The sequence below is a fragment of the Halyomorpha halys genome, unplaced genomic scaffold (assembly GCF_000696795.3).
Source record: "Halyomorpha halys isolate HHAL.00 unplaced genomic scaffold, Hhal_1.1 Scaffold1035.1, whole genome shotgun sequence".
Lineage (NCBI taxonomy): Eukaryota > Metazoa > Arthropoda > Insecta > Hemiptera > Pentatomidae > Halyomorpha > Halyomorpha halys.
This window is the reverse complement of record NW_027107491.1, coordinates 11,998-33,628: the sequence shown is the minus strand read 5'-3', so window position 1 is coordinate 33,628 and position 21,631 is coordinate 11,998. Positions and strand designations below refer to the sequence as shown.

The following is a 21,631-nucleotide window of genomic DNA, read 5'->3' as shown; positions in this document are numbered from 1 at the left end:
AAGGGAACAAATAAAAAGCAAATTATAATTTACATTTTTTTTTTTTCAATCACTTTAAATACAATTACAGGGTTCTAACAATACAAAAAATCTTATATATATTTATATATATATATATATATATATATTCAGGAACGGGTGGGGAAAGAATATCAAAAATGTTTCCACGCCCGTGGTATGACAAGAAATATTACTTACAAATACACTTTTAACTGTTCATAGCGTAATACAAACAGCTGTGCTCAATGTCAAAATCCACTTCTGATATTCGTAATTGTCAACATTAGTGTTCCGCAGACTTCGGTTGGGATTTTACAAAGTTCAGACCATCACGCAAAAACAAATTCACAAATAAAATTTTTATATAAAAACGCAAATTAATTAGCGATCTGAACCCTTTTTTGATCAGTGATAGTGATAATCAGAATATCATAGCATGAGCATAGATATTACATAGTATTAATATTATGGTAAGGAAGTAATACACATCTTCCTTTTAATAATCACACAAATAATGTCAAGAAACTACGCTTTCAATTTCATAACATGGATCACATTGATACGTACATATAAAAATTGTACGCTTTAAAAGTCTCAATCTTTGTCTTGATAAACAATGAATAAATTATAAGTCAAATTAAGTTACAAAATTAAAAGCGTACTTTTATGGGAACATATCATGACTTTTAGTTCTGCTTATTCCCCAAATATAGATTAGTTAAAAAAAATAAAAGAAAGAAAGAAAGAAACCAAATCTTAGCAATTATATGAAGGCAAAAAACAGTGGCTACTTCACTAGTAATCTAAACATATTTAAGAACAATGCTATATAATCAACTTGGCTTGAACGGTACACATCAAAAACAATAACTACACCACACATTAGAATATACAATTTTCGAATTTCAAAATAAAGTAAGTCAAAACATACCTTGAAAGGTTGGAAAATAATTGTTGTACATAAAACAATCAGTATTATTAGGAGGTATTTATAAGATAGAATCTGTTTCTTCTAAACGGCTAAATTATGTGAGAAAAAATTTAACTGACATTGTTCATCTATAATAAGTTTACAACTAACAAATAGACTGAATTCTATAGGGAATAAAGCAAGTGGCATAAACTATTATACATATATCAGTATATGTATATACTGGCTATTATTCTTATTAATAATATTAATATTATTATGAGAAATCTTAATTGATAAGATTTAAATTATTTAGAAGAATATCTATATATATTATTATTGAATATAACATCATAACTGTTAACACATGAGTGACTATCGAGACAGATGTCACATCAGTATAATCCAGCTGTCCTTGGCTTTAATTTAACATTTATAGATCCTCATTATTTTATAGTCAATATCTTCATACATTACCACTCGCTAAACTCTTTTGTATACCTCAGAGGTAAAAAAAAAAGTTTAATTAGGATTTGTATGTAGTGCAACCCATATTTTACATAAATATGTCTTTGCCAAAGTAAATATCTGTATTTATTACCATTATAAGAATCTGTTTTAACTTTGTTACTCATCAATAACTTACAAAGCATTTGTATGAACAGCTTTTTCATAGCATACACTTTTCAAATAAGTTCCAACAAAACAATTAAACAAACAAAATTAAATTAAATCTTTTTTCTTAATCATTCATATCAAATCTTATTAGCTCACAAACAAGAACAATTTGAAATTAATAAGTACAGTAAGCGCCCCTCCATATGAATTTCTGGATAGTTAAGAAAAATATATAAAAAATAAAAAAAAGCAAGAAATAAAAATAAAAATTATCGATCTGGATTATAAATCCTTTATTTGCAGATAGCAATATTTGTAAATGGTGTTAGCCAAAATATTAAGCGAATAACACATTATAACACAAACACAAGAATTGTATAGCATGAGAAAACAGAAAGAAAATCTGTTCATTAACCTATCTGAGCAAGATATTCACAATCAGGGAAAAAGAAAAGAAAAGAAAAGTCAATATACCTACAACGTCTTACAAATAAATATAAGGAGGGGGTTTCTAGTCAAACACTTGATGTTTAACTCAGAATTAGATATAACAAAGAGATTTTTGTTTCCGAGAGATAGAGATGAAAAAAAGAGAGAAAAAAAGAAAAGAAAAATGAGGAAAGAGATGTAGCCAGCGATGGTGAAACCTAGTTGTTCTTTTGCCCACTGCCTGTAGCCATTGGCACAGCACAAAACAAAGTAGCAAGTTATGCGGACGAGGGAGAAGTGGAAATATCGGTTAGTGTCCTTGTTTTAGCAACAGGCAGTGAGCCATGGTGACTAGATCCTCCTCCCTCGCATCTTTTCCTCTTTAGGTTGTCCCGTTGTACAACTCCTTCACCTTCTCAGTCCTCTTCTGCCTGTTGTTTCTGCGTGGGCCTTTTGGTCCTTCTGTACTATTCACGGCTTCTTTGCTCGAGGAATTCTCTACAGGCGCACTGTTGATGGCAGCTAAAACATAACAAAAAAAAACACTCATGTAAGTAGATTAAATTAGTATAATAATAGACCATGAATGATATTGGTAAAAGTGCCTGATTCAAACATGATATTCAAGACCGAAAATCTGACAGTAATGTTAACGGGGAATGAAATTTGTTGGAGTGTCAACTTCACCTGCCTCGTAACTTCAGTGTTAAATTGCTTTGATCCAGCAAGTTGAAAATGGAAACTTTACCTCCAACCAAGGTTAGGATAGGTTGGTTACCTCTAGATAACCCTCCCATCCCAGCAAGGGGGTCATAACAAAAAAAAAAAAAAAAAAAAAAGGCAATTATAAAAAATATTACAAATTTTGGTATGCCACAGCACTTAGATCATGGAAAAAAAAGCATTAAGTTGACTTCAAAGTATAACCAACAAACCAGGAAAGGATATCTGACATCTATCTCTTATATTTTAATGAACCTTTTTAAAAGCAAATATAAAATATTGGACATATGTCAATATTAGGGGCAAATGTACAAGTGCCTTGAAAAAAATTAGGAAGGTTTTGGCAGAAAAAACATTCAATTTTATATCCCTAATTCCGATGAAGTTAAAAAAATGAGCTCAAAACCAGAAGTTCCTATAACCGAATGGAAAAATTTAAGGGGAAAAAAAAAACATCAAAATATTCAAGTATTAAGCATGGTAGGAATATAAAAAATGCCTTCATAGCAGTACTTTTGGGGGGATAAAACATAACTTTTCTAAACAAAAAAATTAACTCAAATTAGCATTTTCCACCACAAAAAAAAGTTTATTCCTATTTTTTTATGAAAATAAGTTTTTTTTAAAATAATAATTTGAGATTTTTCAAATTTGTTTTATATTTTCCCCTTACTCAACAAGTAGAGTAGAGTGCAGGAGTATAAAATTTTGGACCGCCAGAAGTATACCTTTATGTCAATAATGTAACATTTATTTTTTTAGACCAGTAGAATATTACCTCAATGAACGGAAGTGATACATCCCTTGGAAATTTGTGTAAAACAACAATTGCACAAAATGGGGTTCCCAAATTTTTAGCCTACCTTAATCTGGTATTTTCCCTATTGGCAATAAAAACCCAAAGTTGTGATTTTTTCTTCCCAAAAGGTACATATGGCCAATAATTTAAAACTTAGATTCACTGAAAAAGATTTCATTAAAATCAAGGAGACAAATGGGAAATTCTCAATCCTCTTCTTATAAAAATTTGACATACACAGTTCAGAAAACACCATTTACACTGGTAAACACCTATTTTCTGTCTGGGTTCCAGATTGTAAATTTTTATTACTTCTACGTAATTAATGAAAGAAAAAATGGTGTTACAACATAAAGTCAGCTTTGGTAGATGATATTTCAGATTTTGTGTGAACTTCAAATTGGGCACCATTTTCTTAATTGTAACAAATAAATGCAAAACAATGCTCCTGATAGAACAGCTTTCTTTTTTGTTTTTAAGTCTACATTTTGATAATTTTAATTCAAAATGAGTCCTGTATGACCATTACTTTTCAAAATATAGCTCTTCAAACAATGAACCTTTTTACCTAAAATGTAAACAATTTTCACTTATTTTGTGAAATAACGTCAAAAATATTACTTCTTCATGCTGAACAAATTTGAATTAAATTTAATTCGCTCTTATACTGAGGTGTAGATAGTTGAATAACATTACAATTTGAAGTCATTTTTCATTTTTTCTACTAAATTCCACTTTTCAATATTTTTAGTTATCTACCATTTTGATAATTATTGTTGTCTTTTGTAATAGTTAATTTACTAATTCTTTAGAGATGAGGAGGTGTAAAACCTATTTAAAATTTCTATGTGTAAGCAGTGTGACAATTTCATTAAAAATCTGAAATATTGGTCTAGTTTCTACAAAAAAAAACTTTATAGGTAACAAATGAAGGTTTTAGATCATCATTTGATTAAGAGAATAAAAATTTAATTGTTAAAAAATATTTTTTTTTATATATAGGAAGATGGTCAGGGTTGCGGTCACAAGTGAAACGAAAATAGTTTACAACTATTTTATTTTCCAACGTTTCGCCCCACTTTGCAGGGCTTCATCAGGGCTGTCCAAATGAATAAGATGAACAGACCAATTTTTATATATTTTTTTATGTTGACCAGTGCAATATATACCAATAATTTTTAAGCATGATTGTGTTTAGAAATAGTTGATAATGTATTTTCCTTCCTTCCTTATAATATTAGTTTCAATTTTCAAATATTGGGAACGCATACATATGGGATGATTTAGCTTTAAATATGTATCAATACATTTTCAAAGTTTTTGCAGGACACACCAAAAAACCTAGGAAGACTTCAAGAAACAGTAGTAAATTCTTCTGATTAAAAATTATGCCCTTAGATTGCTTTTATCATGAACAGTACATTCCAATAATTTGTCAGATTATGAGTAACAATATTGTACCAAAATCATAAAATAAAATGAAAAAGGTGTTTTACTGTTTTGTTTTTTTCTTCTTATATCTTCTCGCATCTCTATCTGACCAAAGTAAGCCTTTTTTTAAATGGATTGAGAAGCTTTGGTTAATATAGTTTTGCTGGTTGATCTAGTGCATTAAAAACTTTTGAAAAATATAATATAAAGATTTGGTGCAAAAATGAACTAAACCTGTTTTGAAACTAATTACCACAAATAATATTCCATTTAATGAAGAGCAAATACCGTAGACTATAATAACCGAATAGAGGAAATCTGAATTTTACATAGATGATAGATCCTTATCAGACATGTATTTTCTCTAAAATCCTCACTTTCCCTCCCCAAGAATACTTCTCCAGACCCATTAGACTTGAAAATCTAATATCATTCAAAAGCCAAAATATAAAAACGGTTCTAGGATTAATTTTTTTTTTGTTGTTCCAAATAAATTTTTTTGCAGGTCATATTGAAAGGATTTTAAATTAAAATTATACTAACAGAGCTATAAATATATTTATTATTTTTTTTAAATCGCTAAAATAAAAATAAATAACAAAAAATCATTTCAAACAACACTTGTAGAACACATTTTAAGCTTTAAAATGGTGTGACTGGTTTATATGTAAAAAAAAAACAGCTACAATACTCAAATACATGCCTGATAAGGATATATCACACACATGAAATTTAGCTTTCTCCTAATTAGTTGTGAAAAAAAAACCTTTATTTACTGGGCTACAAGTAATAAAGAAACTTTTCATATTCTTTACTTTTAAGAAATGATTAAATTTAGAATAATAAATAATTCACAAACAGAAATAAGAATAATGCTTGTGTTAAACAATCATGATGCCTCAGTTCAAATTTTTATAGGAAGGTTTCTTTAATGGTATTGATCGACAAATTTAAGTAAAAATAAGAGTAATTTATATGTAACAAACATGAAAGAATTCTAATTCTAAACGAAAATAGTAAAGATTAACAAATATGTTATTCTACAATAAACAAAACACCAAGCAATAATGTTTATTATTGTTTTGGTACTTATCTAATTTTGTTGCCATGCTGTCTTCTCCCTTCACACTTTACTTGCTAGTTAGAGATGCTAACTGATATATTCACTGCTATCTAGTAGTAAACAGAGTAGCAGAATATATTACCAAAAACTTTTAGACCACAAATGTACTATGTGTGCAGTTGTCCTTTTTCTAGTATAAATGTGAACGATGACTGTTTGTAAAAACTCGAATTTAAATTTTAAAAAAAAGGGTGGACAATATTGGGACAGCTTACCAACTTTCAAATCATGAGCAGGAGAAGCACTAGTTAAAATTGAGCCTATAAAGGTTGACTATGTTTAGTCAACAAATTAGTTGACTTAAGTCAATTTCAATGATAGATTCAAAATCGGCTAAGATAACCTGCCCTTCCAGTCCTAGTGGGAGTAAATAAGGCAGTCAAACAAAAGCACAATTTAAATAAAGAAACAGCAAACAATAAACTTCAATCATCTAGATTAATCCTTCAACCAAATTTAAATTATGATTAAGGGACCAATTAAAAGATTGAACTGAAGACATGCTCTCTTATCTTCAGGATGGTATAAGAGGATTAAGGATCACAACCTACTAATAATGGAAAGGAACTACCATAAGTTTCACCTGGGCTACAAGATTAGACAAGTACCATTTTACAAATGTTTTAATAACACGCTAAAGATTTTAAAAAAATTCACAGTAAAAATGAAGGATGCTTCTCTCCACAACCATAATGACGAAATGTGCATGAAATAATGATAGCGTTAGAAAATCCCCATTCTTTATACTTTATAAATATAATTCATTTCTTATCTTTTGAGAAGATAAACATAATATTAATACTTACAGCTCCCTTGTGATATCGCAAAATAAGTTACTTCCACATCCAGCAAGGAAGTTCCCTGAGTCTACAGGAACGCTGGAAAAATGTTTAGAATCTTCATACTAATGCCAATCAGTTTTGAAGCTGAATATTCCCTTCATAGGTATGTTCTTAATAACTGAACCATAACCCATTATTAAGACCAATCAGTTCTCAATTTATTTATAAATATCATTTTTGGAGTTTGGCGTTTGATCCTATAGATTAACATCCTTTCTTACAAAGGTTAACTTATTACACTTCATTAATCCAATTCAGTTTTGTACATAAAACCTCTTCAGACTTGCTGATATAATAAATGGTTCGCCTGTATACTTCTTTCTTCTTGTCACATGAGAGTTCATTTATTTCAATACATTCGACCCAAAGCGGACAAATACAATAAAATACCTTTCACTAGGAGAGAGGGTAGAGGGTAAAACTTGAAAACTGAGAGAATAAATACAACCAAATACATAAAATATTATAATCGTAATGATAACATATCCATTATTTTATCTGATTTGAGAATAAATACAATAAAACTAATTTAACACCTGTAAATATCAAAAACTAACCAGTCATTGACTAATTAAATGACTTTAACAAAGTGGTTAGGAAATAACTACCAAGTAAATGACTCAAGTGAGCCACAATGGCATTACCAATATAACTAAGTATTTAAATAGAGAAAAACATGAACAAGGCACCACAATCGTATAAACAAGCAAGAACTATAAAATTTAAGAAATATACCATTTGAAAAGTATTCTGAAATTAAGGACAAGAGAAAATTTAATAAATCACAATTTTCATAGAAATATGACAAATTATATTAATGGGATATTAATGGAAGGAGAAATACAAATGAATCAGATTTTTACCTGAGTCCCCTGTTTCGAAATCCTGTGGAGGTGGTTGGTCTTCATCGTGCCTTACTCGAGGGTTGTTTGCTCTTGGAGGGCCCCCCCTATCTCCTCGGTCCCTCCTCTGCATATAATTTCCACCACCACCTCGGCCGCCTCCACCATAACCTCTTCCACCTTCCTTCACTCTTTCATCGGTGTCAGGAGTTTGGTGTCGGGAACCTGAAATACAATAAACATTTATTTATGTATTTATGGTACATACTAAATAGTGCACTAAGTAGATAGACAGGGACAGGTCAGTGTAAAAAAAAACTGAAGAGGTAGAAGTCAGATCTCAAGGACCCTTTAAGTTACACTTCATTATTCTAGATATCAAAATGCAAACAACCAATTCAATTAAGTATTTATATGGTTCAATTTAAGGAAAGTTTAAATTATGATTTTTATAAATATATCTCCACGTAATAAGAATCAGTAAAATTACAAAAAAATAAAATAAAAAATAATAATAACCAATTGGCAAAAAACCAATAAAGATCAATGCCATTCTTTCTCTATAGTAATTTATACTATAGACTAAGGAGTAATATATTTAGACAAACAAGGTATAAAAATAAAAATAATTTCATACAGAAGTGACAAATCTCAATTTTAATTCATAAAGACTTACTACTACTTTAATGTATGTGATTTTAAAATTTAGATAGTTTCAAAAATTTGATGGTGGTAAACATAGATCCTGACTTCTACGTTTTCAGCAGAGTTGAGCAAAAATAATTACAACTACTTGCCAATTACTGTAATTTGAAATTATAAGTAGAAGTACAATTAAAAGTAACTGTAATAGCAATTACTTGGTGAACTAGTGTAATTGTAATTTTTTCTTACAATTCCAAGTAATTATAATACACTTACAAATAATTTTAATCGTGATAACACATATTTAATATCACAACGGAAAAAATCTGTTGTACAAAGGCTTCAAAATATGAAAATAATATCTAGTTTAAGACTGCATGCTGATGTTTAGATTTATTAGAATAATATGGTGGCTTATTAATGTTTCCGAAGATGATGACTTTTAGATCATTTAGACTTTTGCATTTCTGCTCATAAGAAATATGTTTAAATAAACTGAATTCATATATGAGTTGTTATTGTGACTGAGTATGCCTAAAAATAAATAGCTAAGAAAAGTATCGACACAGTATGTTTTATCAACAGTTGAAAACACAAAAAAAAGCAATTAAGCAATGCAGCTTTTTCAAAAATTTATATTGCACACTCAACTATTTCATTTAATCTGCCAACAAAAAAAAGAGTAAATGAATAAAATACTTTTTTCTTGTTAACTTAAATAAGAGAACAGTATATGAATGTTTATGACCACATCTTCCAGTGAATTGCCAAGGGAAAAAGTGAAGTGTTCCCAATCAAATTTCCCAAAAAGGATCTACAATTGAGCAACTATCAAACAAATTAATGTACTGTTAAGAAATGTCACTGAATGAAGTATAAAAAAAATGGACAAAAAATATCAAATCAATGTGACAGATAAAGCAATTCATTTGACGATATGGTCTTTAAAAGTCTCCATGCATGTTACAATCACATAACAGCCTTTCAAACTTACCAATATAAAAAAAAATCAGATAATTAAAATTGGAAGTACTAAGATTGATTCTTAGAGTTTAAACCAACTTAGAAAAATATTACATACCTTGGTACCTGGAATCATGCCTACCGGGGCCTCCTCGACCTCTTCCACCACGTCCTCTAGGAGGGCCACCTCTCCCTCGTCCACCACCAACTTCCATATCGGAATTGTAACCTCTTTAACAGAAACATTAAATTTAATAACATATAAGAAGAAATCAACTAATAAAACAAAATGGAAAGTACTATATAAAACTCATGTTACTTTAAAATGAACTTGGGTTCATATTCGAAATAATTTAATTTCAATCTAACCTAGTCAAGATTAATAAATGTTTAGCAATAGTTTACTTATAACATTTTTTTCTTTTTACTATTACAAATAACATTTCAAACTATCCTCTGTGCAATATTTAAATTAAATAAATTTATTCAGCCCTTTAGCTTCTCGGAATAGAGAATAAACATAGCCTAAACTTGGCAACCAAGACATTGAGTCGATTTTACAGAGATTGTAATACTATTATGATTCTTTTTTTTTGTTTAATTTCCCCAAATGTAAATTACAATAATAGGATCAGAACAACTTGTAATAATGTTAAATAAAGAAAAACTATATCGCTGCTTCTAAAGTATAATGATGCAAATGTAAAATTGACTTGAGTTGGCAAGGTAAAAAATTGATTTACTAGATTTTCATCAATCAATATAATTGTACTTTCAAATTCTACCCAAGGAGAATTTTTAAGAACAATTATGTCAATTTACAAGTATTGGAAGTATATTTTTGAGCCCACTAACACAATGAAGTCAATTTCACAAAGTTTACAGTTACCTCATACTTCCAGCGAAGCGACACGAACTTTCCTTTATTACCGATTTATTTGTTTTGACAGATAAAATAGCTATAGGTTTTTTTTAGTATGCATACAGCCAAACATTTCCACAGTTCTGATGTAATAACATCAGAAAAAACAGTTAAAATAGACAAATGTAAAACATTTAAAATCAATTGATAAGGTTGTCTTGTAGAATACATTGCCTGATTGAGGGGTAAGGCTTAGTTTTTAACAAAATATAATTCCTTATTTCCCATTTTTTTTATTGATACTTGAAAATAATAATTAATATATTCATGTTTTACCTTTCGTTGCGCCTTTGAATGGGGAATCCCATCATCGAACCCATGTTTGTCCCTTGCATGTTCCGAACTTGGCTTTCAATGGCTTCTTTATTTTGTCTCAGCTTATCAACTTCCTGCAATAATTTTAATTGCTGCTGTAAATATCAATATAATAAATACTGATAGTGGTTTGGTGAGCTCAAAAGTTTTTGAAGAATTCAGAATTCAAATTTCAAAGAACATCAGTTAGACTCAAATTCTAAAAATAAAATTTTTCTGGATTGGTTAGATAGTAATACGAGTAAAATCTTTAGGAAAACACACAAACAAAAGAGAGAACACAATATAAAAATAGTTTTCCTTTATACTTGACACATTTATGTTAAGTTTCTAAATTAAGGAAAATTTTGTAAATATTAATTTAAATTTCATTACTACAAACGTGAATCTTACATAAAAGATAAAATGTACTAAACCATTCCTGTTTCTAGTGAATTCACTGGGAAATCAATTTGTTATTCATTATTTGAATGTTGTTGAATAGGTGTTGTATCTCAATTTTAGTCAGTTTCAGTGATACTAAACTAAAGAGAATTGATTACATATGTGCTTCTACAAATTAAAACTAATCAACAAGATAAAATGTTAACCATCATTTTAAGATCTCACTTAAAACTCTAGCTTTTAAGTTTAACATTATTTCTGAGAATCTATACTATACTATCTATTTGCCATAACCATTGATCAACCAATAATACTATCAACTGTCACAGAACTCTAAGTAGAAGGTTCATAAATTAAAAGGAGTAAGGAGCAATAAAAATAATTATGTGGTAACAAGGATGAGCTTATAGCAAGATGTGTAGGAAATTAAAAAGAATGACAAAAATATTGAAGACACTAATGATTAACTGCATAATTAATATTATTAACAGAATACTTCTCTTCTGATACCTTGAGGTGGGCAAGGTGATATTCCAGGAGGATTTTAGCATTGGTAATAGACTCCAGAGTCCCGACAAACATGAAAGGGACTAGACCTTCTTCTCTAGGTACCGATGGAGATGGCTCATTATCCCCCTCGATTTTTACCCGCACCTAACACATATATATTTCATAAAAATGTTTAAAAAAATAACAAAATATATGAGACATGGATGGATAAATACAAAAACATTGATATTACTATAAATTTAAATTGAATTTGATTCTAATAAGAAAATTATATATAATAAGAAACAATTTAAAGTATACACTTTAAAAGCATTAAATTATAACCATTGTACTTGGTTAAAAGGTTTGATTTTACCTTAGTTATTACCAGTTTCTTATCACACACACACATCTCTAAGATACAGTAAGCTAGTAAATAAGTGTATATTTCACACCATAATTAATTGAATCAGTATTGAGACAAAAATGTGTTTGTTAAAAATAGAATAAAATAAACTGATTCCTTTAGCATATATTAAAAAAAAAATTATAAAAGAAAACTTACAACTCCGCTTTTATCAACTATTTCTTGAATAATGCGGCCATTTTTTCCAATCACTTTTCCAACAAGACTTCTTTCTACTTGCATTGACTCCTCACTGTACTCCAACATGGTTCTTGCCTTCTTTACAGCTTCACTGGTCTAAGAAATTTAAAATAATTAAATTTATAAGCATTTATTTGGTTTAAAAATTTTAAAGGATATTTTGGCAAATTTTTTGATTTAAAGGATCTTTGAAAAACATATCAATATTTTTTCTTAAAATAATAACAGATTAAAGATTAAAGAAAATGAAAAAAGAAACAAGCATAAAATAATAATAAGGACCCAGCGAAAAAACAAAATTTTGTAATAATATCAGTCAAATAAACGAAAACTTCAGTAAAATGAGCATTAAGGGATAGGAACCCAAAGAAATAGTTTAAAAATTATATTACATTTATAATTTTAATTAGAAATTTATTCATTGGCCGCTAAATGATAAATTTAAAGAAATTAGGATGATAGACACAAAATTATCCCTGGTGTGCTACTTAAACATTATTAGGGCTAACTTAATTAATTTATTAATAAAAGCTTAATAAAACACCTTTTGAACTAAACATTGTTACTAACAGACCATAGAGTGATAGAAAAACTGAAAGATATCTCCTGGATAGAAAGTTTGAAACTGGAAAAGCTCTGCCAAGACGAGTAAAGGGTATGACATAGCACCTGTTAAAAACCCCTACCATCCATCCTCTTCGCTTATCTTCAACTGTCTTAAGATACTTTTTTATTTTCATAACCCATCTTCATAGATGAACAGGGATTGAATAATCATGTAAGGACTCCATTTAAATTAAGTTTAATTTTGTTGAATAAAACTAATATTAGTTCAATATAAAACACTGAGTACCAGAAATTAATACAATGTAAGAAAATCAATATGAAACAACACAGAGAACACTATTGGGTAATTAAAAAACAACCAAAATTAAAACTACAATTGTTTAGTAACTCATGTACAAAATGTGAAGTTATTGAGAAGCTCACAAGAAGGAATTTATTTGATGGTGCCATTATGTCCTAGAGACCAATTATCACTAGTTACATATATCTGCTAAAAAAAAAAAAAAAAAATGTAACCTATACACTAAATATTACATCTAATAATTAATAAAAGAAAAATTCTTCCTTACAACGAAAACCAACAAATTATTAATACAATATTAATAAATTTGACTTAATAGTGACTACTGTTATCAAAATTAATAAGAAAGAAATGGATAGATCCTGAGGAAATAAGTTTATAAAAGAGCTCAAAAATCAAAGAGATCTGTTTTTAAGATGCTTACCAAACTTTTTAAAAACTAAACACTGCAGATTATTATTAAAAAAGAAACCTTGCCTACAAACATTTATGATGAACAGTCACCATAGCACCCACAAACAAAAAGCTCACTAACATTTATTCCATTTAATAAAAAAATAAAATATTCATACATCAAAGTAGTAATAGCATATAGTAATAACAGATTTAGAAATTTAATTAAAGGGAGATAATTACTAAAAATAAATGACCACTCACTTCACCATAAATCTTGAAAGTACAACCCTCTTCCAATTCGATATTAGTTATACCATCCAACTTTCTTGCCTGCTGTATATTTACCCCATGGGCACCAATAGCTAGACCCATTAAATCCTCCTTAACTGAAAATTCATCAGAGAACCTAAAAAAATAATTAATATATAAACAATTGAGCAATATTAATCCAAAAAAAACATAGTGAATGGTTTTCATTAATACACAGATATTTTTAAAACATTAAAAACAGGCATATAACTAAGAATCATGCCATTGCAAGCATACGAACCAACATTAACCAACTAGTAGATAGCAACCTACATTTCTACCTTGCTATTTTAAAATATCAACATTGACATTAAATTAAACTAAAACATATTCACTTAGTAAGGATAAAGCATGTTAATAATTTACATACCCTCCAGTGTTTTGAAGCTTTGTGGATTCTAACTGTTTTTGGGCTTCTTCAGTCCGTTTTAAGAGTAACAGTTTTTGATGCAAATTTCGAAAATGCATTTCCTGAAGCATAGTGGCTCTTTTTTTAGCTCCTTCACACCTTGAGATAAAACTTAGAACTCCACTTTCCGGTATGTAACGACAGATTGAAGCATTTATGGCTTTTTGGAACTCTTTGTGAACATTTTCCTTCTTGGCACTACAGTCATAAAGACTAATTATTCATATATTCACAATGTTGAACAAAATAATAAGAAATGCTTTACCGGATTCAATAATAATAACACTTACTATTCCCGCAGTTCTTCTGGAACTTCTATTTCGAACTTGGTGAATGTTTGTGCTGTAATAGGAGGATTGATATTTTTATGCCTCAACCTGTCAGAAGGGACAATTTCTGTATAAGTTGTTTCCCAACCAAGGTATTCCAAAACTAAAAAATCTCCCTTCATCATCTAAAATTAATACAAAAAAGTTTATATGAAAAACATATAAATTCAAAACAAAATAAGATAAATCAAGCATAGAGAAAGAGTTTCAGATACCTTAATGACAGCTCTCCACCATCCACATGACTCATGATCATTTGATCGAGAGAGCACTTCAACCTCTTCATTCTCCTTAAATTCTGTTTTAGGGGCATCTTTGGGTGGAGGTAACCGCACCAGGTTAAAGGTAAACCTGGACTCTGCCTGCCATCTAAATGAAAAACAACATGATTCCAAAAATGGTGGAAGTAGTGTTACAGTTAGATCTAATAATAGTTTATAGTTACCATAACCTAATTCACATTATTAGTAAATAAATAACATTTAATAGACTTACTCATTTTCAAAGGCAACTGATACTTCTTTCTCAAACACATCAGTGACATAAGCCTAAAAGTACATATAATAGTTAATAATTGATTTATAAACAAAACACAATATGAATGTCACAGTAATTTATATTAAAAAACTATCATGGTAAACACTTAAAGGAATGTAATTACATAGTGTCATAACTAGAAAGAATGATGGGACAGCATTTAGAAGAGAGGACAGCTCAATTGGCAAACAAAAACTGAACATGAAAGGATGTTTTGAATAAGTCCATAAAAGTGTTCCTTATTGAAGGAACAAGGAAAACCAAACAATTGAACAGCTATTCTATTCCAAACCAAAGATATAAGCAGTTTGGGTACAAAATTTGATCGAGTTCTCAACGCTTAGTTAAGGTTAGACGATGGTTCCGAAGTTTAATGTAGAGTTAATTTATCGTCATTTTACTTAAAACACTAAATTGTTGAATTCATTTCATAATTATTTTGTGCACATGGAAAAATCACGCCCTGACAGAAGACATGGCGTCCTAACCATGTTGAAAGCCACCAATGGAACAAATTCGCAAGGGAAAGAGGCATGGATTGATTTCAAGATCACCAAAAAAACACGAAATTACAAAGCCTTAAAGTCCTGTACACCTGTCTAATACTAGTAATACATACTTCTTTAATAACTTACCTTATAATAAGCACCGTTTTCGCCGCATACTTCCACTTCTAGGTCATCCATCTTGCTATTGCTATGAAAATATCAACGGGCCTCGTATAACTTACTACAACCAATAGAATCCCATAAACTTGGTTCTCTCCTTTCCCATTGGTAGGAGTGATCATACAAGATGTAGAAGGCTGTGGATTAACTTACGTTCATTTATTTAATCTTATTTCTTAAAAATGTCATAAAATACTTCATTAATTGTCATCAAATTTAAAATGTCTGGTAGCAGTGATTCAGATGAGTACTATGATGCTGAAGATAACACTCCTAACAAGCTCGTAAGGTAGAAATCATTGTTCTTATCATAACCTGTCCTTATTTACTGATTTAAATTTGTTTATTTTTTAATAGTTTCTGACTTATTTATTGAAACAAAATTATTAAATTGACTCGTTAAAGATTTGAAAAGTCATGCATAGTTCATTAATAACATAATATGATTTAATAATGACATTTTTACATCTGTTCTCTCAGTGAACATTGTTTGTTCAGAAAGCCAAAAACTACTAGTTTGACACCATCCAAGAGTGAATCTGATTTTCAATCAACTCTGAAGCTAGATGACAAGAAGTATGACACAGCTATACCCCCCAGAGTACCCAATTCACTTTCCCTTCAAACAGGATTGGAACAAACTGTAAGCCTTGTAAATTAAAGTCCATATGATTTAATTTATTTTTTAAAATGAATATAGTAACGACCTTTTGTTCTATAAATTGTCTTAGGGAGTTGAAAAAATCAAGAGGCATAAGTTGAGGGAAGTAAGGAAGCGTATGCAAACAGAAGATGAAGAGATATTCAACACCGTTGGCACATCTCCTACAAGTAGCCAAACATCCTCTTTTGATGGTGTTTTCCCAGCTCCAGATACTCGTTCCATTCAAAGTCACCCATTCAGGATTATTGAGCATGATGCTTTAAGCCTTCACAGTCTTACTTCATTGGGAAGAATTGGTAGACTACTTAGTAACTCTCAAGAACCTGGTAATGTACTCTGTGAGATTAGATTATTATTTGTTATTAGTAACCTAGCACTACTCTAACATGGCAGGTGAGCATATTTCTGTTCTCACTTATTCACGTTGAGAAAACTTTTGACCATTGTTATTTTAATGTGGTGCAATTAAGTGATTAATATTGAAGTGAAAAGGATTTGTTTGGTTGGGGCTTTGTTTGTCCGCTTAGCAGATATTAAAAGCAGAAGTCGATAGCTGTGATCCAGTTAAGAGAGTAATAATAATAGGGTATAATCCTATTATACCTCATATCAATAGAACATTGGATACCAGTGGGTACTAGCCCACCCATCATGTTAGAGTAGTGCTTCAAGACTGGTTTTTATCATGTGTTGCAGGTTTATTTTTTCATTAAATTATTTTGAGTATTGTGTTAATTCTGGATTTACTGCTGGATATATTGTTGTAGGGGATTAACACATTTTAATCCACACATGGAGTCAATGCTTGTCTGATTATATATTTTTACTCTTCTTTATTTATCGATACAAAATAGATAAATAAAGAATTAGTACCCACACAGTCCTCTTAGTTGATATATATCTCACTTTTTGTTCTATCTTTTATTTTAGATTATATTTAGGATCACTCTTTATTTCAAACCCTCTCTCTTTTCTATTAACTTTCATTCAAGTTCTCATCATAAATAAGGAATTTCAAGATAGTTCTCCTCAAGTAACTTTTAAGTGAACATATTTTGTGTATTTCATTTGTTTTAGTTGAGTTGTTTTGCTTTATGATTTATTGTTTAGTGCATTGGGAACGAAATCTTAATGAATATTAATTAAACTATAGTCCTCTATACCTAGCATGTTTTTTCATTTAATGTTCACACCCTGTGGATCTTTTATGTTCATTAATTATGAACCTACACATCTTATACTCACCTTAGGACAGTGTCACAGAACATTAAGTCAATTGCTCCTTGGTAGCAACAATAGAAATTCATTAAGTTGCTCTAAAAAAATTCATGGTTGTTTCTGTTCTGTAAAATTCACAATTTTATATTATTCACATTAGAATAAATCATAGGCAACCTTCTCCAGTATTACTAGTTACTATCGTTTACTATACCTCTTATCTTCTTAATAAAAAAAATTTAATGAAGTGTGCAAAATACAACAAAAGTAGAAAAGGAACTAGGTATACTCAGGATCATACAAGAGTTCCTAAGTCTTAGTTGTCCAACCAAGGCAGGGCCCCCTTAGATTTCTAAGAGGTCGAGGTGGAGTCTCAAAGAATGGAATTTGGAAAAAAAAAATAAGGAATGAGGAGAGAAGATGGAACTGTTTAAGAAACCCAACATCGTGGCTTTAGTGAAAAGAGCAAGAATAAGATGAATAGGACACATTGAGCGGATGCCTGATGAAAGGATACCAAAAAACCAGGCAAACCTGATGAAAAACAGAAAAGAGGATGTCCCCAGATCAGATGGCTGGACAATGTGGAGGAGAATTTAAAGCTTTAAATATTGAAAGATGGAAAGAGAAAGCAACCGTGTAGATTGGTTGACTATGGTGGAGGAGGCCCAGGTTCTTGTAGGACCATAGTGTAATGATAATAATAATAAACAAATAATTGTTTCTGCCATAATAATGAAAGTTGTTTATGTTTATTAAAAAAAGTAAATCTATTATCAGCCAGTAATCATAGTGTAACTAGCTCTTCAAAATTTGAGGAAAGTTAAAGGACATGCCTCCGAAGCCCATATTTTGGCTTCACTTTTCTTGGCAGCTTACCCTCTCTATTAGTTTAGAACCCACAATAAAAGAACATACGATCGAAAAGATGTCCTGGAACAGCTCTATGAAGGTCCTGGTATAAATGTTTTTAGAGATTATCTCTAGGTATATAGGTTGAAGAGAATATGTAGGGTAAAGATTTGTTTAGAAGTTATTCTTCCTTTCCTGAACCTAGATTGGTATTTTCTTAGCTCAGGCTCACAGTATGGGAGGGGATTATGTATAAAAGTGGATATAATTAAGACCCTTCTATAATTATTGAATGTGTCTAATGTCTTTCGTTACAGCTCTTACGATTTTAATTAAACTCAGTATACTTATGTACAATTAAGTGGTCTTTAATATCAGTTATGTTTTATCCTCATTGAACAAGTCTATCAGGTTTTGTCAATTTTTCAAAAATTCCTTCTCTGAAGTACCTTTCATTTTGTTTATTTAAAACAATCAACCATCTCTCATTGTGACTAGTAATAAAAAATGAAGAAATATTAAATAGGAAGGAATTTAAAGGAGAAAACAGTTTTCACCTGACCAGCTAAGAAAAGGGTCAGAGAGACAGACTGGGAATGTGAAAACAACCGAGTGTACCCAATATCTCCCAATATTATCCCATTATATATGACTTTTTCATCTTTTGTTGAACTATTCTTAGCAGGAACAAAATTGATATTTGTTTTTCTCACCTTAAGAAAACCACTGCATAAGAATTTTCATAGCAACAAATAAAAAAAATTTTATTGACTTTATAAACTATATATGATCCCTGCCAATTGTATTTTATTTTTTTGTAAGGAGACTATACTATAAGTTAAATGTAGTCTTGAATGGTTGTTTACTATTGGTACTTCATAAAAAGAGATACTGAGCTAAAATTGTACCTTTATTTAAATGATGATTTAAGCTACTATAATTTATAATTAAAATTTAATAGACATTAGTCGGCACCTTTGAGCCAGACTGTATCAAGACCTAATCGCTGATCTTTTTTAAATTAAAGAAAATGTTAATACAATTGACAAAATAAAATCTAATATATATTTTGTATATAAAAATATTTCTTCTTCATTGACATTGCACGTTTTTACTCTTATTTTATTGATTAGCTGTAGTCCAGAATGTACAAAAGGATACCTTAGCAGAAATTGGTGGTTCTACAAACACGTTAAAATGCCCATCAGACCCAGGTGATGATAGCACTGAAAACAGCCAACAACAGAAACATTTAAATCAGAACAGAACAGAGGAGGTTCCAAAACTTCAAGAACCTGATGTTATCGCCAGCACCAAAGCAAACAGTATTCAGAACTCTTCTAATGTGACTACAACATCATCTACTGAGCCTTCTCTCCCTGCTCCTGTCGCTCCTCCTAGGAAGAGAAAGAAAAACAAGGCCACACAGCCTCCATCCACTCTTCCTATTCAGAAAAAGGAGGAACAGCCTTTAAAGCTTACCAAGGTACTTAATGTTTAAATCATTAACATTCTAAAGCAAGTAAATGATACTGAATTGGTATTATACGAGGGTGGTTTGAAAAGTTCTCGGAATGTACTAGAAAGAAGTGTCTTACCTCGGTGGAACTACTTTTGTTTTTCTACATTGTCTCCCTGTAGACAAATGCATTTGGTTGAGCGATGTTCCAATGCCTTGATCCCATCTCGAAAATGAGGTTCCTGCAGGCCTGCAAAATACCTCTCCAATTTGGCTGTCAGTTCTTCTGTTGTAGGAAATCTCCATCCACCTTGGAAAATTGTCAGCTTGGGGAAGAGATGAAAGTCTGATGGTGCCAAATCAGGTGAATAAGGTGGATGTGGCAACAATTCGTACCTCAGTTCATGAATTTTTGCCATGGCAATAGCACTTGTGTGCGGGCGGGCGTTGTCCTGATGAAAGATGACATTTTTCCTTGCCAAACCAGGCCTTTTTTCGCATATATTTTCCTGTAGTTGGTCTAGGAGGTTTGCGTAGTATTGCCCCACAATAGTTTGGCCAGTAGGAACATAATCTATCAGCAGAATGCCTTTTGCATTCCAGAAAACTGAGGCCATGACCTTTCCCGCCAAACCCTTGCTTTCTTTGGTGGTGGTGACTCAGCATGTTTCCCCTGCTTTGACTGCTGTTTTGTCTCCACTGCTTTGTCTGGGGTATAGTAGTGGACCCAAGTTTCATCTTTAGTCACAAACCGGCACAAAAAATCTTGTTGGTTGTGCTGAAAACGGGCCAGATTTTCGTTCGGACTTTTCTAATCTGGTGCGTTTATGGTCTAATGTCAAGGGCCACAGCACCTGTCTTGGGGATAATTTTTTCATTCTCAATTCTTTGGTTAAAATGTGATGTATCTGTTGAGATGACAACTTTCAGTCGGCGATCCTCCATGACTTTTTATGCACTTTTGCGATAAATTCTGGGGTCGTAGCAATTATTGGCCATCCACTACGCGGATCATCATCTAAGCTCTACCGACCAAATTCAAACTCGCTGGTCCACTTGGCAACAGTTGAATATGAATGAGGGGAGTCCCTCAGTGTGTTCTAAAAGTCGGCATGAATTTCCCTTCCTTTCTTTATCCTTCTTATATACCTTTCTTTACAAAGTACTTAATCACTGCTCGAATCTGTTTTTTCCATTGTCACAAATCACTACATATAAAACAACAACAAAGAGTCGTCACTACTCATGCCACGTGTTCTCTCACAAAGGATGTGTGATTATTGTGCAGGAACCTCATTGCTCTAGCACTGACATCTAGCGGTGATTCCGAGAACTTTTCAAACCACCCTCGTAATTGCTTTTAAAAGATGCTTTAAAATTATGAGTGTTAGTTCATAACTTATGTTCAGTTAGATTAGTTTATGGAATTGTTTAATTTTAAATGTGCCATCTTGAATTTCAAGCATTCGAATATAATATCTGAAAATATATGAATTGAAAAATTTATAATTTCATGTTGAATGTAAATTATCATTTCAGAAGAATAGAACTTTGTTTAAATGAGATCTTTAGATTCTTATCTCAATAAATTTAAAAATTTTGGTTTCAATTTTTGTTTTACGAATTTTGAAGTTCATATGGTCTGGTCCTTTATCTCTTGGCAAGATCTTCAAATCTATTTTAAAATAACATTTAAAGGGATACTTTCTATCTGAACTTTTTCTATCAGAACTGAAATTTATAATTTGTAAGTTTTTGGACTTCTTGGAGAAAAAAATTCAATTGAATATAATGGGATTTGATTCTAAAGGCCTAAAATATATAATATGGAAATATCTATTCTAAAATAAAAATAATTTTAATATTCCTTTTTTCGATCA

General features: G+C 30.6%; 2 protein-coding genes across 5 annotated transcripts in view; one reads left to right on the top strand and one right to left on the bottom strand.

Annotated features, from left to right (window-relative positions):
• Window positions 1–3: 3 nt before the first annotated feature.
• On the bottom strand, window positions 4–15,619 carry Fmr1 (synaptic functional regulator FMR1). 3 transcript variants are annotated; one of them, XR_010842983.1, is made up of 13 exons: window positions 15,526–15,619; window positions 14,849–14,901; window positions 14,569–14,722; window positions 14,315–14,478; window positions 13,986–14,237; window positions 13,568–13,712; window positions 12,001–12,138; window positions 11,457–11,600; window positions 10,524–10,636; window positions 9,444–9,556; window positions 7,739–7,942; window positions 6,840–6,911; window positions 2,339–2,479 (listed from the first exon to the last, which is right to left on the bottom strand). XR_010842983.1 is itself a non-coding variant. In XM_014432190.2 (12 exons), exons 1-12 carry the CDS (start codon window positions 15,574–15,576, stop codon window positions 2,340–2,342), a joined length of 1,671 nt encoding a protein of 556 aa, XP_014287676.1. In that variant the 5' UTR covers window positions 15,577–15,619; the 3' UTR covers window positions 4–2,339. The 3 variants fall into 3 exon arrangements, 2 of the variants coding, with proteins under 2 accessions (XP_014287676.1, XP_014287677.1); XM_014432190.2 differs by lacking the exon at window positions 6,840–6,911 and having other exon boundaries at window positions 4–2,479; XM_014432191.2 differs by lacking the exon at window positions 6,840–6,911 and having other exon boundaries at window positions 4–2,479; window positions 13,986–14,222.
• Window positions 15,620–15,706: 87 nt separating this feature from the next.
• LOC106687973 (WD repeat-containing protein 44) overlaps window positions 15,707–21,631 on the top strand; it is a 16,079-nt gene continuing 10,154 nt past the window's right edge. Inside the window, exons 1-4 of one of the 2 annotated variants that reach the window (XM_014432189.2) lie at window positions 15,707–15,847; window positions 16,057–16,201; window positions 16,290–16,548; window positions 19,426–19,778. In XM_014432189.2, the coding sequence (XP_014287675.1) occupies window positions 15,780–15,847; window positions 16,057–16,201; window positions 16,290–16,548; window positions 19,426–19,778 (825 nt within the window). In that variant the 5' untranslated portion in view covers window positions 15,707–15,779. Of the gene's footprint in view, window positions 15,848–16,038; window positions 16,202–16,289; window positions 16,549–19,425; window positions 19,779–21,631 lie in introns of both variants that reach the window. The other variant, XM_014432188.2, reaches the window with a different exon arrangement.